This window comes from Pongo pygmaeus, chromosome 10, assembly GCF_028885625.2.
Source record: "Pongo pygmaeus isolate AG05252 chromosome 10, NHGRI_mPonPyg2-v2.0_pri, whole genome shotgun sequence".
NCBI lineage: Eukaryota > Metazoa > Chordata > Mammalia > Primates > Hominidae > Pongo > Pongo pygmaeus.
In genome coordinates, this window is record NC_072383.2 from 27,514,812 (window position 1) to 27,535,502 (window position 20,691).

General features: G+C 36.6%; 1 protein-coding gene across 2 annotated transcripts in view; it reads right to left on the reverse strand.

Annotated features, from left to right (window-relative positions):
• Positions 1-20,691, reverse strand: part of ITPR2 (inositol 1,4,5-trisphosphate receptor type 2) — a 512,913-nt gene that overhangs the window by 128,932 nt on the left and 363,290 nt on the right. For both annotated transcript variants that reach the window (XM_054443160.2, XM_054443161.2), the window contains exons 40-45: positions 15,785-15,968; positions 14,819-15,075; positions 12,491-12,691; positions 9,924-10,034; positions 5,714-5,809; positions 4,093-4,215 (exon numbers count right to left, since the gene is read on the reverse strand). In XM_054443160.2, the coding sequence (XP_054299135.1) occupies positions 4,093-4,215; positions 5,714-5,809; positions 9,924-10,034; positions 12,491-12,691; positions 14,819-15,075; positions 15,785-15,968 (972 nt within the window). The remainder of the gene's footprint in view (positions 1-4,092; positions 4,216-5,713; positions 5,810-9,923; positions 10,035-12,490; positions 12,692-14,818; positions 15,076-15,784; positions 15,969-20,691) is intronic.

Below are 20,691 nucleotides of genomic sequence, written 5' to 3' on the forward strand. Positions count from 1 at the left end.
TCCCTGTCCTTAAATTGCCATGGCTGTTCCTGCCATTCTCTTTCTCTCTCTCTCTCTCTCTTTCTCTCTTCATTCAAATGAAGAACAATTATGTAGACATTAAAATTATGTTTTCAAAGACCATTTAGTGATATGGGAAAATGCTCATGAAAAATTTTCAAGCCTGCATTTTAAAAAGAATTAAATATAACCAATCAGAGTGACCCATTCTCTCTTGCCTTATGATCCAGGAGTTATTTTTGCTTCCTACAGCTTGTTATCTAATACTTCTCCCCAACCTGAAAAGCATATAACATTTCTCCATATGCTTCTTACTTCAGGTAGGCATTAAACGCAGGGTCTCAGACAGAGGAATAGAAATTGCTTCCGGAGAAAATGAAACAATATGGTTTAATATACACTGGACATGGTTTAATATATATTGGACATACACAAAGTACTGAACAGTGCTCTGGACCGTGTATAGTGACTGTCTCTACAGAAAGCAAGAAAAGAATATAAAAGACCAAGAGCAAAGCAGAGAGATGGGGCAGAGAAGCATAAGGAAAACATGCAGAGGATAGAAAGTCAAAAAGTGCACATAGTTAGATTTTAAGGAAATTCTCTGCACAACACTATAGTATTAGAAGTTAAGAAATTCCCTTTTTGAGGTACTTATAGTTTTATGCAGATCAGACAAGACACTTACAAGAAGCATTATTTGTTTCTTGTAACACCAACCACAGGAAAGGCCAAAAGGGATGTCATGACAGAAAAAGCAGAACTACCTTACTACCATGAAAAGAACAACAACAAAAATTGAAAGTCTGAGAGCACCAGAATAAACTGTCTGCACAAAAGATGATTATAGTAAAACAAAGAGGAAGTTGCATCTTGGTTTTGGAATTACTAAACTGTACAAAGCCAGAAACCAATTTGCACAGTCATTTGCCTGCAGGAGCCCAGTGACTGCATATCCACAATGAAAACAGCGGAAACCGGACTCTATCAAATTCCTATAGCACAGCTACATGGCCACTTCTGAAGCAGTGCTTACAACCAACCACTCCTTGTGAGTTTGTGGAGGACAATAGATTCATGAGGAACTTGGCAATAATCTTAGGGATTGGCCTCCTAAGAAACCAAATATGACATCCTAGCCTAGAGAAAGCCAAGGAGTCACCTGCAGAAAGATCAGCAGAGCACAATGGTCTCTCTTCTGTGAGTGAAAGCTCATAATTTTTCATGAAAAATTGGTGACGGGGTTACCCCATAAAGAATACATTTATATGGTGGCAAGGAAATGACTCCTTGTGTCACTATAATAGAATAAGCGGACAATTGCTTAACTCTACACTGTCAGTTACATATAACTGGCCTACTTTTCTTCCATACCTATGCCCTCTTTGGGTTCTAAGAGGGACTCATGTGGACTCTTATTTAATATTTAATCTCTTACACTGTAATCATGAGCCTTAAAGTATTCAGCAATTCAGAATCTCCTTTTCTTTTTATTCTCTTTTGTTTTGATGTTTGTTCTCTCTCTTCTCAAGGTTGCCTTTGTTTCTGTACTTCTATATTGGACCTTCGTTGCTCTACAAATCATTGCTTTTCCAATATTTTGCTTCTGGGAAGTTTAAAAAAAAAAACAACTTCGATATATCCACCCCAATCATTTTCACATCATTGATATCATTGATTTCTCTTCCTTTCAACAAGTTGTTTTAACCCCTTGTAACATTTTTTTTTACTACTTCTAAATTTCCACTTTTTGGGCAATTCCACCATCGTCTTTGCATATGTCTATTCTCCTCTTCAAGCGCTGTAATAAACTCAAATTCATTAAAATAATTGGGCTTTATGCCGTCTTCATTTTGAATTTATTTCATATATAGGTTGCTTTATGTTTTCTATCATCTTTCCATCTCTGAGCACTGCTTGCATTCTTTCCCTCTTTGTCCATTCTTCTCAACATGTATCATCGCCTTTTTAAAAATTTGTATTCTGTACTCTGGTTTTTTTTTTGTTGTTTGTTTGTTTGTTTTGAGACAGAGTCTCGCTCTGTCACCCAGGATGGAGTGCAGTGGAGTGATCTCGGCTCACTACAACCTCCACCTTCCAGGTTCAAGTGATTCTCGTGCCTCAGCCTCCTAAGCAGCTTGGATTACAGTCATGCGCCACCACACCCATCTAATTTTTGTATTTTTACTAGAGATGAGGTTTCACCATGTTAGCCAGGCTGGTCTTGAACTCCTGACTTCAAGTGATCCACCCACCTCAGCCTCCCAAAGTGTTGGGATTACAGGTGTGAGCCATTGCACCTGGCCTGTATCCTCTACTCTTATGCTTAGTCTGCTTCAAACTGAAGTTACCTAACATAAGTCTTTTCTTTACCTTGACATTTTCACTGTTACCCCTAAGACACTGGTCATCTGAGATTGCTTTATCAAATTTCTTAATGGATGTGAGGTGGTTCATTCATTGTCTGCTGGCCAATCTGTCACTCTGCTGGCTCCAGGGCAAGTTTAGCTCATCTGGTTGTTCATTCCCCACTCAACAGCTACACAGTCAGGTCTTACTCATGCAGCTGCTCACTCGTGCAAGAAGACAACCTCCCCCACACAAAGCAAGACCATCTTGCAGTCAAGAAAACAGAGGTGGCTCTACTTCCCTACTTTCTTCTTCTGAAACTTATTACTGCTCATTTTGACCTTGCCTTTTTGACCTTGCTCGTCTTCCTTGCCTTCTTCCCTCCACAGTGCTACAGCCTCTAAAGTAACTCCTTGACCCTGTACACATATGGGTCAGCATGTTCTTGTGTTCATTCTAGTAGCCAATAATATGATTTTAATTCTCAGCCTGGGATTTTTTCCTTTCTACTCACATTCAATCTCTAGCCATTCCTTTGCTAGCTTGACTCACTTTGTGTCACATGACTTCTCTTTCTCTCTAAAACGACACCTTTTCCACATCCTAAATCTCCACTTTCTGCTTCCTTCAACTTGTCCATCATCCTGGCTTTCAGCTGCTCAGCAGCTAAAATGCTCATCTGTCTAGCTATAAGTCATCTGCCCTTACCTCTTTCTGTTCTACATAGGCATTTTGATACACTATGAGAGACCTTAAAATCTTTTCAATGAGCCAGATATATTATAAAACAATAGTGGTGTCTTTTGTTAGTATCTTTTAGAATCTGACTCCTTCCTGGAAGGTTTTGTAAAAATTATAGTCAAGTTCACATATATTAGACAGTTATACAAAGGGTAGAAAAGGGCATAAGAAATGTCTAAAGAGCAACCTTAAAAATAAATCTTCTGAGAATCTGACTTTATATCTATCAATGTTTATTCAATCAACTGATAAAACCTACAGGGAAACAGAAGGGAATGATTGCCAATGGGAGAAAATGATGAGAAAGAAAGATAGAGCAAGTTTGAACTTCATTTTGTAAAAACAAAGGAGCTACCATAGACAAAATCAAATTGGCAAATGCACATTTAAAATGTTTAACTTCTAAACAAATTTGCATTCAAAGATGCCAATTTAAAGTTGATCTTCATGTTAATGGTATTAAATTTATGAATAGTACTCATCAGGCACCTGTTTAAGTTATAAAATGGAAACAGTTCCTTCAAAAGAATTTAAAGTTTAGCCTCACACTTCCAATCAGGGGCTGCCAGTTTATGGCTTCTACAGAAAGCATGTCAATCTACAATTCAACGAGGCCAGAAACTACCTGCCAAATTTGTTCTGATTAGGACTGAATGCACCCCCTCACTTCACACTCTGTCTCCCCAGTAGCCTCTCTTCCCCTCTCCTTCAGGATCCTCATTTTTGCCATGGTTTATCCATGGCTCAGGCTGACATAGGAATGTCTCCTCCCTTCTGGCCCAGTAGTTTTGGGTACCAAGCACTGTTTTCTTGAAGACCATCCCTTAGCATACCCTGGGGTGCATAGTCAGGCATTCTGGGAGGCTGTTCCTCTCTTTAGCCCAAACCTAGGATGGTAAGTGCTGAATAAATGAAGGGACCAGAATTCGAAAATATGACAAGCCACGGATACAAAACACGATTGATAGGAGCAAAATAATGTAAAGATATAAAATGTGACACCTGATGGGCCAGAATATAGATATTGTGTCCAACATCTTTCGGAGAAACACCATCATCTCCACCTTCGTCATCCCCATGGTCACATTCCAATCCTTGGTTGTAGGCATTCTTCATCACATCCACCTATCCAAAAAAAAAAAAAAAGTAGATTGAAATGCCAGAAACAACATCTGCTTTACATTTTTATGAGATTTAATTAAAAATTGGGCAGCTTCATAAGCCTCAAAAGTATAAAAGGACTCTAAATGAAAATGGCCTTGGAAACCATCTTTATTTCAATGAACATGGAAGTATCTTCCTACAATATTCCCCTTTTCCTTGGAAATTTTTGTTTGATATTTGAATGTCAATAGTGCCGAAGTTCCCATGAATTAGGAGAATCGAGAACCCCAATAAACATCCATTATTTACTAAGTGCCCACTAAGTAACAGGAAGACATGGTGCTAGAAATTGCCCTGGGAACTAAGGACCCCAACAGTGGATGGGAGAGAGTACCCTCAAGGAACTTACTGTCCAGTGGGAGAGTCAGCAAGCAAGGAGGCAAACACAGTGTGGTGCCATCAGTCCTAATCCAGGGCTATGTATGTTTCTGAGGAAGCGCAGAGCAGGGGCATATACTCAAGCAAGAGGTGGAGGGTGGGCCACAAGGAGGAAGGGGATGACAGAATAAAGATGTTGTCCACAGACGAACTAGTATTTTCAAAGGGCTATTGCACAGTGCCATTGTTGAATAAATATATGATTCATTGCCACATTTAACCATAGGATAGGAAATGTGTTGGTCCTTGTAACTCACTGCTTGCAGATAGACATTAGGCTCTCATTAAATATATATTAAATCAAACTTCACTTTATCTCTCTTTTTGTCTGCCCTCCTTGACTCCATTCTTTACTAATAAAGTGAGAGCAAAAGAGTGTTGTGCCAGACTTTCGTAGGAGTTGCCCACAGCACCAACAATGGCCCTGATGTGAGTGGGGCTTAATCATCAGGGCACTGAGCTATATTATGTGAGTTACATTCTCAATGCTTTTGGAACCCAATGGTTTTAAAATACACCTGCATTATTTCATAATGTGCATGCCACGAGTGAGAAAGAAAAGATAACTTCTACAATAGGAAGACACACTAATGATCTCCGTGGAATCTCTACTAGAGTCTGCACAGTTTCCTTGAGGCCAAGCATTGCACAACATATCACTGAGAAGAACAGATACAAAAAATATTAATTTTATTTTTATCTTTCAGAAAGAAATATAAATAAAATTTTTGAAGAGTACAAACATTTTTTTTACATCTCTTCCCCGTATGCTCCAATACACCATTAAACTAAAACCAACTTTTTTCTGGCAATACACATTTGCATATAGTTTAGTATAGTATGATGAGTTGGCTAAGAAAAGTGCTTAGAGTGGATAAAACTACTGAAGTCATAAGGCCCAAATCACACAGGCCTTTGTCACCAGAGGGCCTTCTGAGGTATTGGTAATGGTAGGTCATGATGTTCCATTTGTCTTGGTAGAGCAATGAAAATCAGTCAACTTTTTTTTCTGACATGCATTCTCTAAATTTTTTCCTTTTAGGCTACCCAATATTGACCAAGCTTTTAAAAGTTTTCTTACCAGTTCTCTGGGTCTCATGTTAAAAAGAATTCTTTCTGCATTCTCGCTGTCATGTCTGCTTTCCATAATGGCCAGCAAAAGTTTAGATGCATTGTTCTAGAGACACAGATTGAGTTAATGCGCATGCAAAGTCTATTTCATGGATTAACGATTTCTCTGCATTTGTTTTAGTTGAGATTACTAGGACCTCTTTTTTAATCAAACGGAATTTAAAACTGCTAATTTCATTTGTCTTGTTAACATTCTAAAATAGAACATCTTACTTCATTGTCAACACAAAATATAACTAATGATCATGAGAGCTATGTTACAAGAGATATTTTAAATATTGGTGAAAAGGTACTTCAAATGCAAAAGTGACTTACTATATACCACACTAAAATATAATCATATTTTCCCTCACTGTTTCCTAAATAGGCATTTCATAATGATGTTTTAATTAAAAAAAAGGTGAACAGGTATCAGTAACATATTTTACAGAAATGGTATACAATTTAAAGAATTTAGCACAATTGTTAAAATGAAATATTAATATATATTAACAAATCGAAATCTAAAATAAATTTAAGCAATAATTAGAATTAATCTATAAAATTACAAATTCCATGTGTTAGAAATATAATATAAACTTACTGATAATGGCTTCCTAGTCTCACTATATGGCAGGCGATATGCAACTTGTTTACCTTTGGGTTGTGAAAGAATATCTTCTATTTTTGCTTAACAGAGAATGAAAATAGCTTATGTTGTCTTTGAAGTGTTCTAATTTGTTTTATAAATATATTACCTCAACCATTTCTACATACAGATATCAAAAATATTTCTGATACAATTTATAATCCAAAATAGATACTCAGAGTTACAGAAAATCTTAGCCAAGAAAGCACAATATCCTAAACATTTTGAAAGATGTTACTTCATACTGTGTTTTTAACAGTGCTGGCATAGAATTTCGGCAAATTGCAATATGAAATTAAATATCCAGGATTTATTTCTACAGTGTACTCGTAATATTTAGATAAAAATCTTAACCTCCACACACAATCTTTGATAGAAGTACAAAAGAATTGGAGTTAACATGGCTTTAAGATGCTTCTAAGTGACTCAAAGTTAACATATCATAGAATGAAAATTAAACTGAATTGTGTTTGGTCTAAATAAATAGTGACCATGCAAATTTTGTTAAGGTTGTGCAAATTAATTCTCCTGCATAGTTTTAACATCAAATTCTATCCAACTATTTTCCCCCAGAAGTACAGCCTAAAGATCATCTTAAGTGACCAATAATAGTGACGATGATGAAGATGATGATTGACACTAATGTCACTGACTCATTATGAAAAGACTTCAGTATTTTGGGGGAAAGGGAGTATTATCTTTTTCTGCTCCATTTTCATTTTTTTGCAGACTTGAACCAAACCTAAAATCCACTTCGACAATCTAGTATCCCACATAAATAACATACCTAAAAGAGTAAGGTTCAAGGATTAGTGGAGAGCTTAAATCCTAGGAGTAATCTGAACAGACCTCCATGGAATTCAAAGCTAAAACCTTGGCAACACTGACAGTGCTATCTAATGAACCTACCCTCAGCAGGCCCAATACATGACAGCTTAAAAATACATCCAATTTCAGAATGCTATTGGCAGTATGGTATTTTTTCCAGCCAATCTTCTTTTCTATATTATGTCAGAAGAATAGAAATCGTATAAACGGCCTAATGAAATATGAATTGAATTGATAGTATAAGAGTCTATATATACCACAAAATCAAATGAAATATCAGTGTTAGTGCAGGAGTTTCTTCTTAAAGAAGCCAGATTCTTTAAAACAAAACAAAACAAAACAGAAATCTTTACCTATTTACAAATGAAGCACTTCATATTTACAGCTCAGTTTTGCAAATGAAAATAAAAAGTAAAGGACCACAAATAAGAAAAAGTAATAGAATCTCATACTAAATGAGTACATAAAGCTAAGTATACTTAAAATTAGGGATGATTAAGCAATTAAATTCAGGAATGAATGACATAAAATAAAACCTTAATAATTTTTAATATGGTATCTTTTTAATGTCAAAGATAATTTCTTATTTAAAGTACCCTATGCATGGAAGTCCCTTAAATTTGCTAATATATATTATTCTGTCTTACAAACATTGTTCTTATATTGGCCAACATGTACAAACCCTCAAAGATTGTTTAGAAAAGTACACACATCTCATTCACTAAGAAAAAAAAAAACTATACTTTAAATATTTCAAGCCAAATCTATATTTGGTATTTTGACTTATCCAATGGTCATATTTTTAAAAGGTAGCAATTGTACATACTAAAGTCAATAAAAATTTAAATAATATATTTTTTAAAAAAGCATTTTCATTTGAATAGTTGATAATATCTTTGTGCTGTTAAGCGATGCCCTCTCACTTAATTTTTTTACATAGGCTTTGATTTGTAAATAATCTATATGCTTACACTTTATTTTAAATGGATGAGTCATTCAGTATTTCTGCCCATTAAGTTTAATTAATTACAAATGAAATTTAAAGGTATAGTCTTAAAACTAATGAAGGATTTTAAAAGCCAAAGATCAAGACCTCTCCATGTTGTTCCTTAATGAATTATGGTTAAATATGAATTTAAGATAAAACAACAAAAATTGTTCCAATAACTTGAATTTAAGCTGACTATCTTACAGGCCTAGGCTGGTTTCATTAACTGAAGCATGATGGTAATGGATCATAGGGCACAAGTACATCTATGTAAGAATCACCTTTTCTAATCTATGAATAGAAAGAGCAGAGGCTTATACAAATCACAACAGAAAACATGAAAAAATACAAACTAATCTCTTCTATTAAAGAAGCATTTAAGCTGGGTGTGGTGGCATGCACCTGTAATCCCAGCTTATCGGGAGGCAGATGCTGGAGGATCACATGGGCCCAGGAGTTCAATATCAGCCTGGGCAACATAGTGAGACCCTGACTCAAAAAAATAAAATAAAGATAAAGAAGCATATGCTTACTAAGAGCCTTTAGCACAATCTTCACGTAAACATATGTACTTTCCATTGTACTACCTAAACCTAAATTTAGAAACAGGATTAGGAAAATATCATTCCTATTCTTCTTGGCTATTAATTTACCCATACGAAGTTAAATTTAATTATACATTCTCTATAGTCTTGGATAGACAGGGCTTCACAGAGAAATTGTAATTTAAGCAAGGATTATTTTTTCCTGTTTAACCCTAAACACAATAATGTGGTCTTTACTAGCTCATCTCAACTGAATATCATGCCTTAGTATTTGGCTTTAGATAATTTATTGTGTATATTAATTTGTGCTCCTGAGCTCTTATAAATGAAACTGCTGGGAGCTGTGTACAAGGCTTAAACTAAAGAAACCTCTTAAAGAGAGTGTGGATATCACTGAAAGTATTTTGGGGAAAAATTAAATTTTAATGTAAAAGAGAACAACTTTTAGAAAGAAGAGAACCATAAAAATAAAATGCAGCACTCCTTTGACTTTGTCTAAGTCCTTGTGACTTTCTGGGTGGAATTCTGTAGTCAATGTGTTTTAAAAATACATCAGCACCTTTTGCTTCTCCCTATAATGAAAAATATAAAATAAAAACAAGCCCGGGCACGATGGCTCACGCTTGTAATCCCAGCACTTTGGGAGGCCAAGGTAGGCAGATCATGAGGTCAGGAGTTCCAGACAAGCCTGGCCAACACAGTGAAACCCCGTCTCTACTAAAAATACAAAAATTAGCCAGGTGTGGTGGCGGGCGCCTGTAATCTCAGCTACTCAGGAGGCTGAGGCAGGAGAATCGCTTGAACCTGGGAGGAGGAGGTTGCAGTGAGCCAAGATCGCGCCACTGCACTCCAGCTTGGGCAGCAGAGCTAGACTTCATCTCAAAAAGTAAAGTAAAAAATAAATAAATAAATAAAATAAAATAAAAACAAAAGGGAAGTCATGAAACACAGTGGCTGCTTGGAAAACTTCCAGGAAAGGACCTTGCCATGGAATATTACCTCAAAGCTAACTTCACATTGCATCCGGAGTTTAGTAAGCATTGTACTTTCACTATCCCTTTCTGTCAACTGATTAGTTGAAAACATGATAATATGCTTTTGAGAAGAGCTGCTTGAAGATTGTACTATAGAGACTGTAGCTTTTCTGGCCTGAACAGTGGATTCGCTCTACCTTTAGCTGGAGCACCAGGTCCATTCGGTATTTACCAAGAGGGTTTATGTCATTCAGAATCAAAGCAATGATGATATCAATCCCATTAGACTCATGTGTAGCGATACAGGTCTAGAAAACAAAATATTTGTAAAACAGGATTTTATTCACAACAGAATAGCACTAGAACTAACAGGATATAAAACAACATAATCACCTTAATTTTTGACCTTTAAAAAATAGGTAAGATTTACCTTTGAGCATTTGACTTATTCTTTTGTATAGGGTCTGGCAATTAATTGATTAGTATTGATCAAATGGTTTTGTATGCAGAACACTGAGAGAGACACTGCGTGAAGCACATATCTTTTAAAATGAACTGTGTTTATAGAATATCAGAGACTACTGGTCAAGTTAAATATCCTTTCATTCAATAAACTTTAATATACCAATCAACAGAGGAGATCTTTAAGGTCAGAATTTTAAGATCTGAATTATCCTCAATAAAAGAATTTTCCCATTTATGAAAGATGTGTGTCCCTCATACCTGAGATTTGTAGGCAAATTTTATGGTACCAATGAAGCATTTTAATTTAGTTGCTACTTAATGCTAAACTGATGACAAGAGATGCTGCTGTCCAAGCCAGGTGGAAGTGAAGACAAGTAATATGAGACTCTCCTGATGTTTGGGGACATGCTGTCAATAATGATGGCTGAAGGAAAAATTTACTGGATTTCTTAAACTTACATGAGGGAATCTTGATTGGGGAAAATTTATGAAACAGCCTGTGAGATAAATATCCACATTTTGAAGGTTAAGATCGACCGTGCTGGGGTTCTGAATTTAATTTTACAGGTCTTAAATCAGGAACTTGTGAGCCAGATTTGCAGGACTATGTGTTAACAATGTAGCACCTTGTCAAGAGATATGAAAAACTGAAATCCTGGTGAGTTAAATGAGAAAGACCAAAACCAAGACGACTTAAAAATGACTGCTTTTTCAGCATGGGCCTCATTTCTCCCTTCATACAACGGAGTTTTTATTCCTCTGACACAGAGGAAAGGTGTTTTCTACCCATCTCCTACCTTTTCTGAGGTTCTTCTGCTCATTAAAATATTTGCCAAACTTAAAGAGAATCTTTTTGCAGATCACCTCCAGAATTTGCCAGCAATCTTTCCTCCCACACATTTTCAGAGCAATGGGGAATTATATGTGGGGTTCATGTTATTTGAAAATTAGCTTTTACTTTTAGAACTTATTTGGTTTTAGTAAATTACTTTCAAAGCTCAATTCCATTCTCTTATAAGACCAAAACTGGGGAACATTCTTACAAGCTTTCCCGGAAACAGCAGAAGAGACAAATGGTATAATTATTTTCTATTATAGATGTACAAGTTTTTATCAACAACAAAACCAAATCTCTGAATTTGTATGTTTTTCCTTAACTTTAAATCAACATTTAGGTTTTCTTGTATCATTGCTCTGGGAGACTGAAATATAACCCAGAAAAATGCAGGGAAAAATCCACAAACTCTTTCGGTATTTCGTATGTACAGTACAGAAAGGGAAAATACCTCCATAACAAATTGTTTATGCCAAAATTGTCCTGTTTTCATTGTATACACCTATGCATGTACACATGTGTGTATAGATTCATAAATGTATGTGTGCATGCATAGACACCGTGTGTATGTGTGCGTATCTCATGTAAACTGCGATGTTTAAAAAAGCAAATTTCTTTTTCACAATTTTCTATGTCAATCGTTGATGTTTGCTCTCAATGACTTTTTTAATATTTATATCCAGAAATGTTTATGAATTGAAAACTCTGTCTTCTGGACTGATCCATGCTTACGATGGTAGCTCCATGATGCCTGAGAGGAGGTGAAACGGTCAACTGGCAAACATTCAGGTGGCATCCCTTTCCTTGATTGACCCAAGTGTCCTGCCTTCTACTCCCACAATATGTCCTTGATATCCAAGAAAACAAAATCAGAGACAAACATTCTGGAAAAGAGACTTGAAACTGCGCCCTCCGAAATGTAATATAGTCGAAAGAGCACTCGATTTAGACTCAGAATCAAAAGTCCTTAGTTGTAAGAACGGCTCTACAACTTATTGATTCTGTCACTCTGAAACTCTGGAAAGTCACTTAATCTTTGAGTTAGAACCTATTCATCAGCAAAATAGGAATAATGATACCTATTCACAAGCTTATGGTGCATGTAAAAGAAATAACACATACTACTCCTTGTAGGGGTGCCAAAGGAGCCAAACAAAGTTTATTCCACAAATCCTGGAAAAGTTCACTAAAGATGAAAACTGGGTGGTGGTCATGACACATATTTCACTTTTTTCAGTAAGTCGATTTTTATCTTGAACATTTTCATGGGAATTGTTTTTACAATGAAATTATATACAAATACAGCATAGTATTTCCTTGTCTATAATTCAGTCTTTGTATGTTTTATTAGGAAAGTAAAAATGTCTGGCAAAGCAAGAAGAAAGATCTTTCAAGTGCACACAAAGATTGGCTCCTTCCCCAACTTAATCTCTTTACTAATTAGTCATGAATACTTCTGGTTACCTGATTTTCATGGCAAGGGCCCTGGCAATACTCAGTCAAGCTCTCCAGGGTCTGGTTGACCAGCGCCACGTTCTTCTCATTGATGTAGAGACCCAACAGGCCCAGGCCACCGGTTGTACTTCCACAAATGCAGTCCAGAAACTGAAGGGTCTCACAGACAAGGTTGTAATTTGTTTTGTTGTTTTGATTCCTCAAGAAGTTCTGAAGGCAAAAGAAAATAAAACTGAAGGGTTACAAAAATTCACTGTGTTGATTGTTTGCTGTTCTCCCCATATGTGTGCCTTTCTAACTTTTCTTTATAAGAAAAGTATTCGCATTTATTAAAACTGTCCTCCATTTAAGGAGGGAGAAAGGCCCTTAGGTTTTTCCCCAAGCATATATATATATATATACATATATATGTATAAAATCAAGATAGTTCATAATAAACATTTCTCAGTGTCATTATCATCAAACTACACAGAGAGGGCAAGAGTAATGGAAAGTGGGGAAAAGAGAAAAAAAAACTAGGTAGAAAGAAATTCATTAGGGAGAGAAGCAAATTTTCAATTATAAATAATCTCATATGAACAGTGCAACTTCATTGTTCATTGATTATAAATAATATAACCATTATGAAGGGTAACTGGAAGTATCTATCAAAATTTTAAGTTAACATACAGCTCCACTTCTAAAAAGTTTTTCTAGATATATGTACATAAGTACACCAACAGGTTCCCTGCATACTGTTTGTTATACAAACACCAGAAACCATATCATACCCATGGTAATGTGACTGGCTTAATGAATAATAGTACATCCAAACATTAGAATACTGTAAAACTATAAAAATTAGGTACTTCAACATGTACCAATAAACATAACCTGGCAATAAGTAATTGACTAATAACCGATATTACTAAATGAAAAATGTTAAGTTGAGGAATACCATAAAATATGATTTTTTTTTCTTGAGACGGAGTCTCACTCTGTCACCCAGGCTGGAGTGCAGTGGCACGATCTCCTCTCACTGCAAGCTCTGCCTCCCGGGTTCACACCATTCTCCTGCCTCAGCCTCCGGAGTAGCTGGGACTACAGGTGCCAGCCACCATGCCCAGCTAATTTTTTGTATTTTTTTTTAGTAGGGACGGGGTTTCACCATGTTAGCCAGGATGGTCTCGATCTCCTGACCTTGTGATCCGCCCGTCTCAGCCTCCCAAAGTGCTGGGATTACAGGCGTGAGCCACCGTGCCCAGGTGGAATACCATAGAATATGATTTTTAAAAAATGTTTACCTGCACAGTTCAATATGCTTATGTATGCATAAAAATTTCTAGAAGAAAAAACCTGGGCCCTGACAATATTCAGTCAAGTTCTCTAGATTAATCACCTGTTAACAGTGGTTTTCTCTGGGAAGTAAACCTAGTAAAAAGGTAAGCAGGGAAGGAAACTTGTTTTATATTTTAATTTAGTATTTATTTCTATTAATTTATTATTTAATGTGTTTATTATTTGAATTTATGTCTACCATTTATTCTTCTTAAGACAATTTTAAAAGTGGTATTTTCTATACTGATCCTACACTCCTACCAGTAAACTGTTCAATCAGATACTATCTAATGTGTTATATACCCTATACATCTATTTCCTACACTGACAGACGAAATGGGTTAGGATAGGCCGATAGGCACTGATCCAGTATTGTCCCTCTGGAAGCAATGTTTCTGGCCTTGGTCTGCCTGTGTACAAACAATGCAAAAAAGAGGCCAAAATTCAAAATTCATAGGCACTCCTAAGTTCATTTATCTAACAAAGGAAAATGCAGGAAAGAGGATATGATACTGACTACATTCATTTTTGAATGTATCCACCTTCACTCTGGTTAAAAACATCCTCTTCTATGTTAATTCTGTTTCAAATGAAGACATACAAATATACTCAGTACTCTCACTCAAGAAATATGAATTGGCTTGAAAATAATGAAAACCCCTTAAGACTATAAAATCATGCAAGATATAGATGAGACAAATATGATCTCTCTCAACAATATAACCTTACCAGAGAATACTAGGAAGACAGGATGCCCACTGAGGCTAAAAATATTTGAGGCTAAAAGTATTGAGGAGGATGACACTGTATGAGCCTGATTGTTTTTTCTTGCATAAAAGGATTTTCTTCTTTCTTTTCTTCACTGATACCAAAGTTTCTTCCCATTTCAGAAGAGCACTATTGCTTTTATTGATTAGCTTTCCAAAACTCTCTCCAAAACTACTTTTTGGTTTTATTTGAATTTAATTACTTATAAACATAGGTTGTATTCTCAGCTTTCACACAAAACAGAACAAATACCTGCAATTCCCGGTTGTGATTCTCACACAGTAACTGAAGAAATCTCAGTATTGGCTGCATGATGGCAATTGCAGGACTCATTGTTACTTCCTCTGCAGATTTTTCCTCAGTGTTTCCCGCTTCTGGTCCTGTGCACATAATGTCTATTTCTGGATCCATTTCTCTTCTGTATACACAATATGCTTTGGATGTTGCTGAAGAAGCCTCTGTTAATTGCCCTTTCATTCCCTCTTTTAAATGTAGTGTTGAATCTCTTACTGAAAACAAAGCAGTACTTTTGTATTTCTGAACCAATTTGCTTTTGCTAATTTAAAAAAAAAACAAAAACCAGGTACCCAAATTCTCTAACAACTGAATTAAAAATAATCTGACAAAAGGTGCAACAATTTCCAAAAAGGATTTGAAAGAGCACTTAAAAGTTAAATTTGCAGTGGATCATAAAAAAGATCTCAATGCTTAGCAAATTTTAAAAGGACTCATGTCTTTCTGATACATAGATATATATACTCATGTATATATGAGTTTCATATTCAAGAAGGTAAGAAAATGTGACAAACTTCAAAATGTTAATGTCTTTATGATTTGTATTTAATACATGGATGATTTTGTCATTCTGAATACCAAGAATCTTTCATTGGAGTTTGGTGTGGTAATTTCTGTTTTGAAAGTTTTATTTTCATGGTCACTTAAAAGATTTGGGGCAGTTACTCTTTGCCATGCATGCCACAATGAAATCAAACGTTTTTCATGCCGTTGGTTGCTTTGCACTGATTATGTCTCATTTAAGTTTAGTCCTGCAGAGCCGTTTTAGGGTCAACCCATGAGCAAAATTCTTTATGGATGATCAGAGCCACAGTGGGGATAATTAAACCAAGAGAAGAGAGACGAAAAATGTTAATGAGATTTAAACGCTATTCCCCTCTTTTCTCTCACTCTGTTCTCCCAAATACTCAAATACTTCTTTACCTCTCATTCGTGGACCAGATGTCATCAATTCATTGTCATCGTCCCTTTTTTTGTTACCTAAATCTATGGTATTAACTGTCACTGTTGATCTTATTTCTTTCTGAGCAGCCTTCATTCGATCATAGAGAACTTTAAAGAATTTTTCTGACTTTTTTTGTTCATGCAACTGCTGGTAGAAAGAATACTGCAAGAAAACATATTTTAAGACATCAGTACCCAAGGGGAGACAAATAGTGTTTTTATGCTTGAAATAAACATAAGCATTATAGGTAAAAGCACACACTTAATGCACCACCCATTATTATTTCATAAATTGACAGCCTTTGCCAGTTTCTTGTACTATTTAATGTGTACTAATAATAGTTGGTATTTACTTAGCATTTTCCACTAAACTCCAACATATTTTCAGATGCTGTTTAATTTATCCTTACTGGTTATATATTTTAAAAAACTTACAGGGACATTGTAAGAAGTTGTATGGAAAGAATTCTTTGATTTTTATATTATTATAAAGTCATTCATTGATTCAACATGTATGTATTGAGTGCCTACTATGTGTCAAGCCCTCTGTTAATAGGGATAGAACAAAAATGGAAACCAACCACAATCCTTGCTCTCATGAGTTTGTAATCTAAAGTAGAAAATAGCCATCAATCCAAAGATCATCCTGTATAAACATGAGTTTATGGAAAGTTACAAAGGACTATTTTTCTCTTTATCTAAATTACAGCACATTTAATTTGGAAAGTGTTACCATGGTAGCCTCACTCATGGGATCTCACTGATAAACAGGTACCAACTTCTTTTGGTTCCTCATTAGCTACATTGCTTTGCATGGGGTCTCAGACAAATCCACCTTAAAATAAATATAGTCAATAATGATGTAGAAATGGTTCAGAAACAAAAGTATGATAAAATGTATCCTTGTAAGATGTGGAAATATTCAACCTTGGGAAGATTTACCCTAATTCTTGCCCCCTCAATGTCTTATGGAAGTGTCCAGGAGAAGCAGTAGGAGGTAGGAAAGATAACACATTCCAGAGAAGATAGAATTTGAAGTGGGTGGGGGAATTATAACTTATTACTACCAAGATTATGAGATAGACACAAGACAAACAGATAAATATCATTTGCAAATTAATAAAGATAACAACTCCCTAACTGTAGTGAATAAAAGAGTTATATAAGCTTCAGGAGAGATAGTATGAAGAAAACGTAAGAAAAAATAATTTCCAGATCAAGCAGAACTGGCCCTACTCCAATATAAGAACATTTAAACAGCCAGTTTGGGAGAGTTTGCCTCCAGGATATGCTTTCCTTTAGGAATTCCTGGAAACATGATCCACAGGTCTTGGGATTCGTAACTGAGACTCTAACGACATCAGGTCTTGAAATGGTTGCCTACCCTGCAATTTTCTCTATGGGCAATGTATATACACAGAGTGTCTTATGAAGCCTTAGATGTCAGCTGCACACCTACAAGGGTAAGCTCCTACACACAGGGCGAGCAGCCCTCAAGAAAGAAGGCCAAAAAGTCATGGTAACCATAGCAATCACAGTAAAACAGTCAAGCTGGTTTTGTTAATTCAAACAACAAATGCAGCATCCACAGGCCTCTACAATCCCATGAATTAAGCAGATGATAAAGCCCGAATCTTTTCAATATAATGGGGTTAGAAGGTGGAAGGAGTTTCCAGCATATTAATGAGGAGTTATGAGAACTTTGAGGCTCTATTAAAACACAGTTTCATAATTTATGTAGTTCTTCCATATATATTACTTCATAGATACTTTCAATTCAACAGTGTGATGAATAGAGTGCTCTTAGTTCCATTTTATAGATTCATAAAATGAGGTTTAGTAAAGATGAGTGACTTGCCCAATATTATATAACTAGTAAGGGGTAGAGCTAGGATTTAAATCTAGATTTTCTGACTCTAAATCACTAAATGTATGAAACAACCTCTTACAATCAAAACACTAGATTATTTACATAGATAACACCTTTTAAGAACCAGGTATCTACAATGCTGAACAACATGATTTTAAAAAGGAAAAGTAGGTTTCATATATATTTATATAATCTCAACAAGTAGCATAAGTATTCCTTTCACTAAAGACACGATTTTTGCTTAGGAAACTACCTCCATTAGCTTCACAGAGTGTAAGGGGAAAGAAACTCCAAGTGTTTTGGAGCTAAGGGGGATGGATAAACAGATATGTGTGACAGGAGACTGGAAGAGGCAGAGAAGGGAAGGGAAGTAAGAATAGAGAAAGACAAGAGCATGATGCAGGGAGAATCCTCAAGTGAAATATCCTAGGGGTGAGGATGGAGATGGTTATTTCTAGAAAAGAGATGCTTATTGCATCTAAGAGCACACAATCTGGAGCCAGACTGCATCAGTTTGAAACCTGGCTCTATCTCTAACTAGCGATGTAAGTTTGGGTCTATCTCAGTTTCTTCTTCAGTAAGGTAGGATAACATACCACTTACCTCACAGGTTGTTTGAATATTAGCCAAGTTAATACATACAAATCACAAAGAACAGTGCCTTATATTTAGTAGGTATAATTTTTCTTATTGCTACCATTAGGTTCTATTTGAAATTGTAATATAAGTACCTCCTGTATCTTCTCCTTCAGTTGATCTTTAATAAAGTATAGAACATACATACATTGACTTAATGTAGTTAGAAAGGAAGAAATTAAGGAAGGAGCTGCAATTCTCAATATGACAGAAGCAGGGGTGTTAAGAATTTATGTGCTGAGAAAGCAAGACTTTTTTGGCTAAGGAGACAGTGAGAATGTAAAACCCCCAGGGAACTGGCAAGTGTCTTAGGGAGGAGTGCGCTTTAGACTGCTATAGGGCAAGGAATAAGATCTGAGCTAATCTCAACTAGACCTCTTAGAGCCAGGAAAACATAGTTGTCATCTGGGTTATGCAATGTGAGACATCCGAGTAGAGGAAGGCTGGTCCTTATTGTCATAATCCATCTTAAAAGAAGGTTTTCATATATAAAAGTAATTTAACGCTGTTTCATCAACAAATATTTGTTGAATGGCTATAAAGCACTGTAGAGAATAGTATATGATCCCCTACACTGAAGAAGTTGAAATTCAATTGGAGAGGCAGGGTATAATACAAATTACAACCAAACAAATTAGCACATGCAAAATGCCAAGTGAGTATTAAAGAAACAAGTGCATGGGAGCTGAGATAAGGGAATGGACACCAAATGTCCCAGACAGCTAGGAAAGACTTCGTGAAGAAGAAAGGATTTGATTAGGACCATTCATTCACAGATCCATTCACTTCTGCACATTGACTGAACCCCAAGATTGGTCCAGACACAAGGGGCACAAAGATGAATAAAATGTAGTTTCAACCTTTAAGGACTTATAATTTACTAGACGAAGCCTTATGCACACATGAAGAGGCACAATAAAGTGGCAGAAATGGCCGGGCGCAGTGGCTCATGCCTGTAATCCTAGCACTTTGGGAGGCCAAGGCAGGTGGATCACCTGAGGTCAGGAGTTGGAGACCAGCCTGGCCACAGGATGAAACCCTGTCTCTACTAAAAGTACAAAAAATTAGCCAGGCATGGTGGTGGGTGCCTGTAAACCCGGCTACTCGGGAGGCTGAAGCAGGAGAATCGCTTGAACCCAGGAGGCAGAAGTTGAAGTGAGCCACTATCGCACCATTGCACTCCAGCCTGGGTGACAAGAGTGAAACTCCGTCTCAAAAACAAACAAACAAACAAACAAAAAAAGTGGTAGAAATGTCATTAAAGACATGCACAGGTTATAACAGGGGCACATAGTAAGCAGTAATCAATTCTACCCAGTGAGATATGGAGCCTGAAAAGGCTTCTAGGAGAAATGCATTGAGTTGAATCCTCAAAGAGGAGAAAGCAGCATGAGAAATAACACAACGCATTTGAGGAATGACAAAGAGCTAAGTGTAGCTGATGCATAAAAGGAAGGATGGAGGAGGCAAGAGGGTGGGAGAACAAGGGAAAGTTGGAAAATTTGAAGAGATCATGAAGTATCTTATGGACTGTAGCAGGGAGTTTGTCTTTATAGGGCAGGTGACAGATTTTAAGCAGAAGAATAGCATGTTTTTGGAAAGGCATCTTTGGCCGGGTGCGGTGGCTCACGCCTGTAATCCCAGCACTTTGGGAGGCTGAGGCAGGTGGATCACGAGGTCAGGAGATCGAGACCATCCTGGCTAACATAGTGAAACCCCATCTCTACTAAAAATACAAAAAATTAGTCAGGCGTGGTGGTGGGCACCTGTAGTCCCAGCTACTCGGGAGGCTGAGGAAGGAGAATGGCGTGAACCTGGGAGGCGGAGTTTGCAGTGAGCCGAGATTACACCACTGCACTCCAGCCTGGGCCACAGAGCGAGACTCCACCTCAAAAAAAAAAAAAAAAAAAAAAAAGGCATCTTTGAGGGCAACATGGAGAATGATTTAGAGAAGGGCAAAACTGGAAGCAGGGATACCTCTTAGAAGACTATTTGTCACTGTCCAGGAAAAGATAAGGAGGATCTGTAGTGAAAGCTGGAAAAGCAGGAATTGAAAATAATAGAGTATGGATATGAGGGATATTAAGGGGGCAGAATCACAGAAGTTGGTCATCAGTGGGATGTTCAGGAAGACAGTAAGTAAGGGTGGACAAGTTAAGGTCAAGGCTGACTATCATTTTCTGGTCAGACAACTGGGTAGACGGAGTGCCAGTCACTGAGAGAGGCAATGGCAAAAGGAGCAGTGGGTGTATGGAGAGCAACAGCAGATTCCATGTGAGACATGTTGAGTTTAAGGCATTTGTGCACATCCCACTAAATATTCTGGAAGACAGCTGGATACAGAGTCTAGAACATCAGTAAGTTCAGAAGCATCCAAACA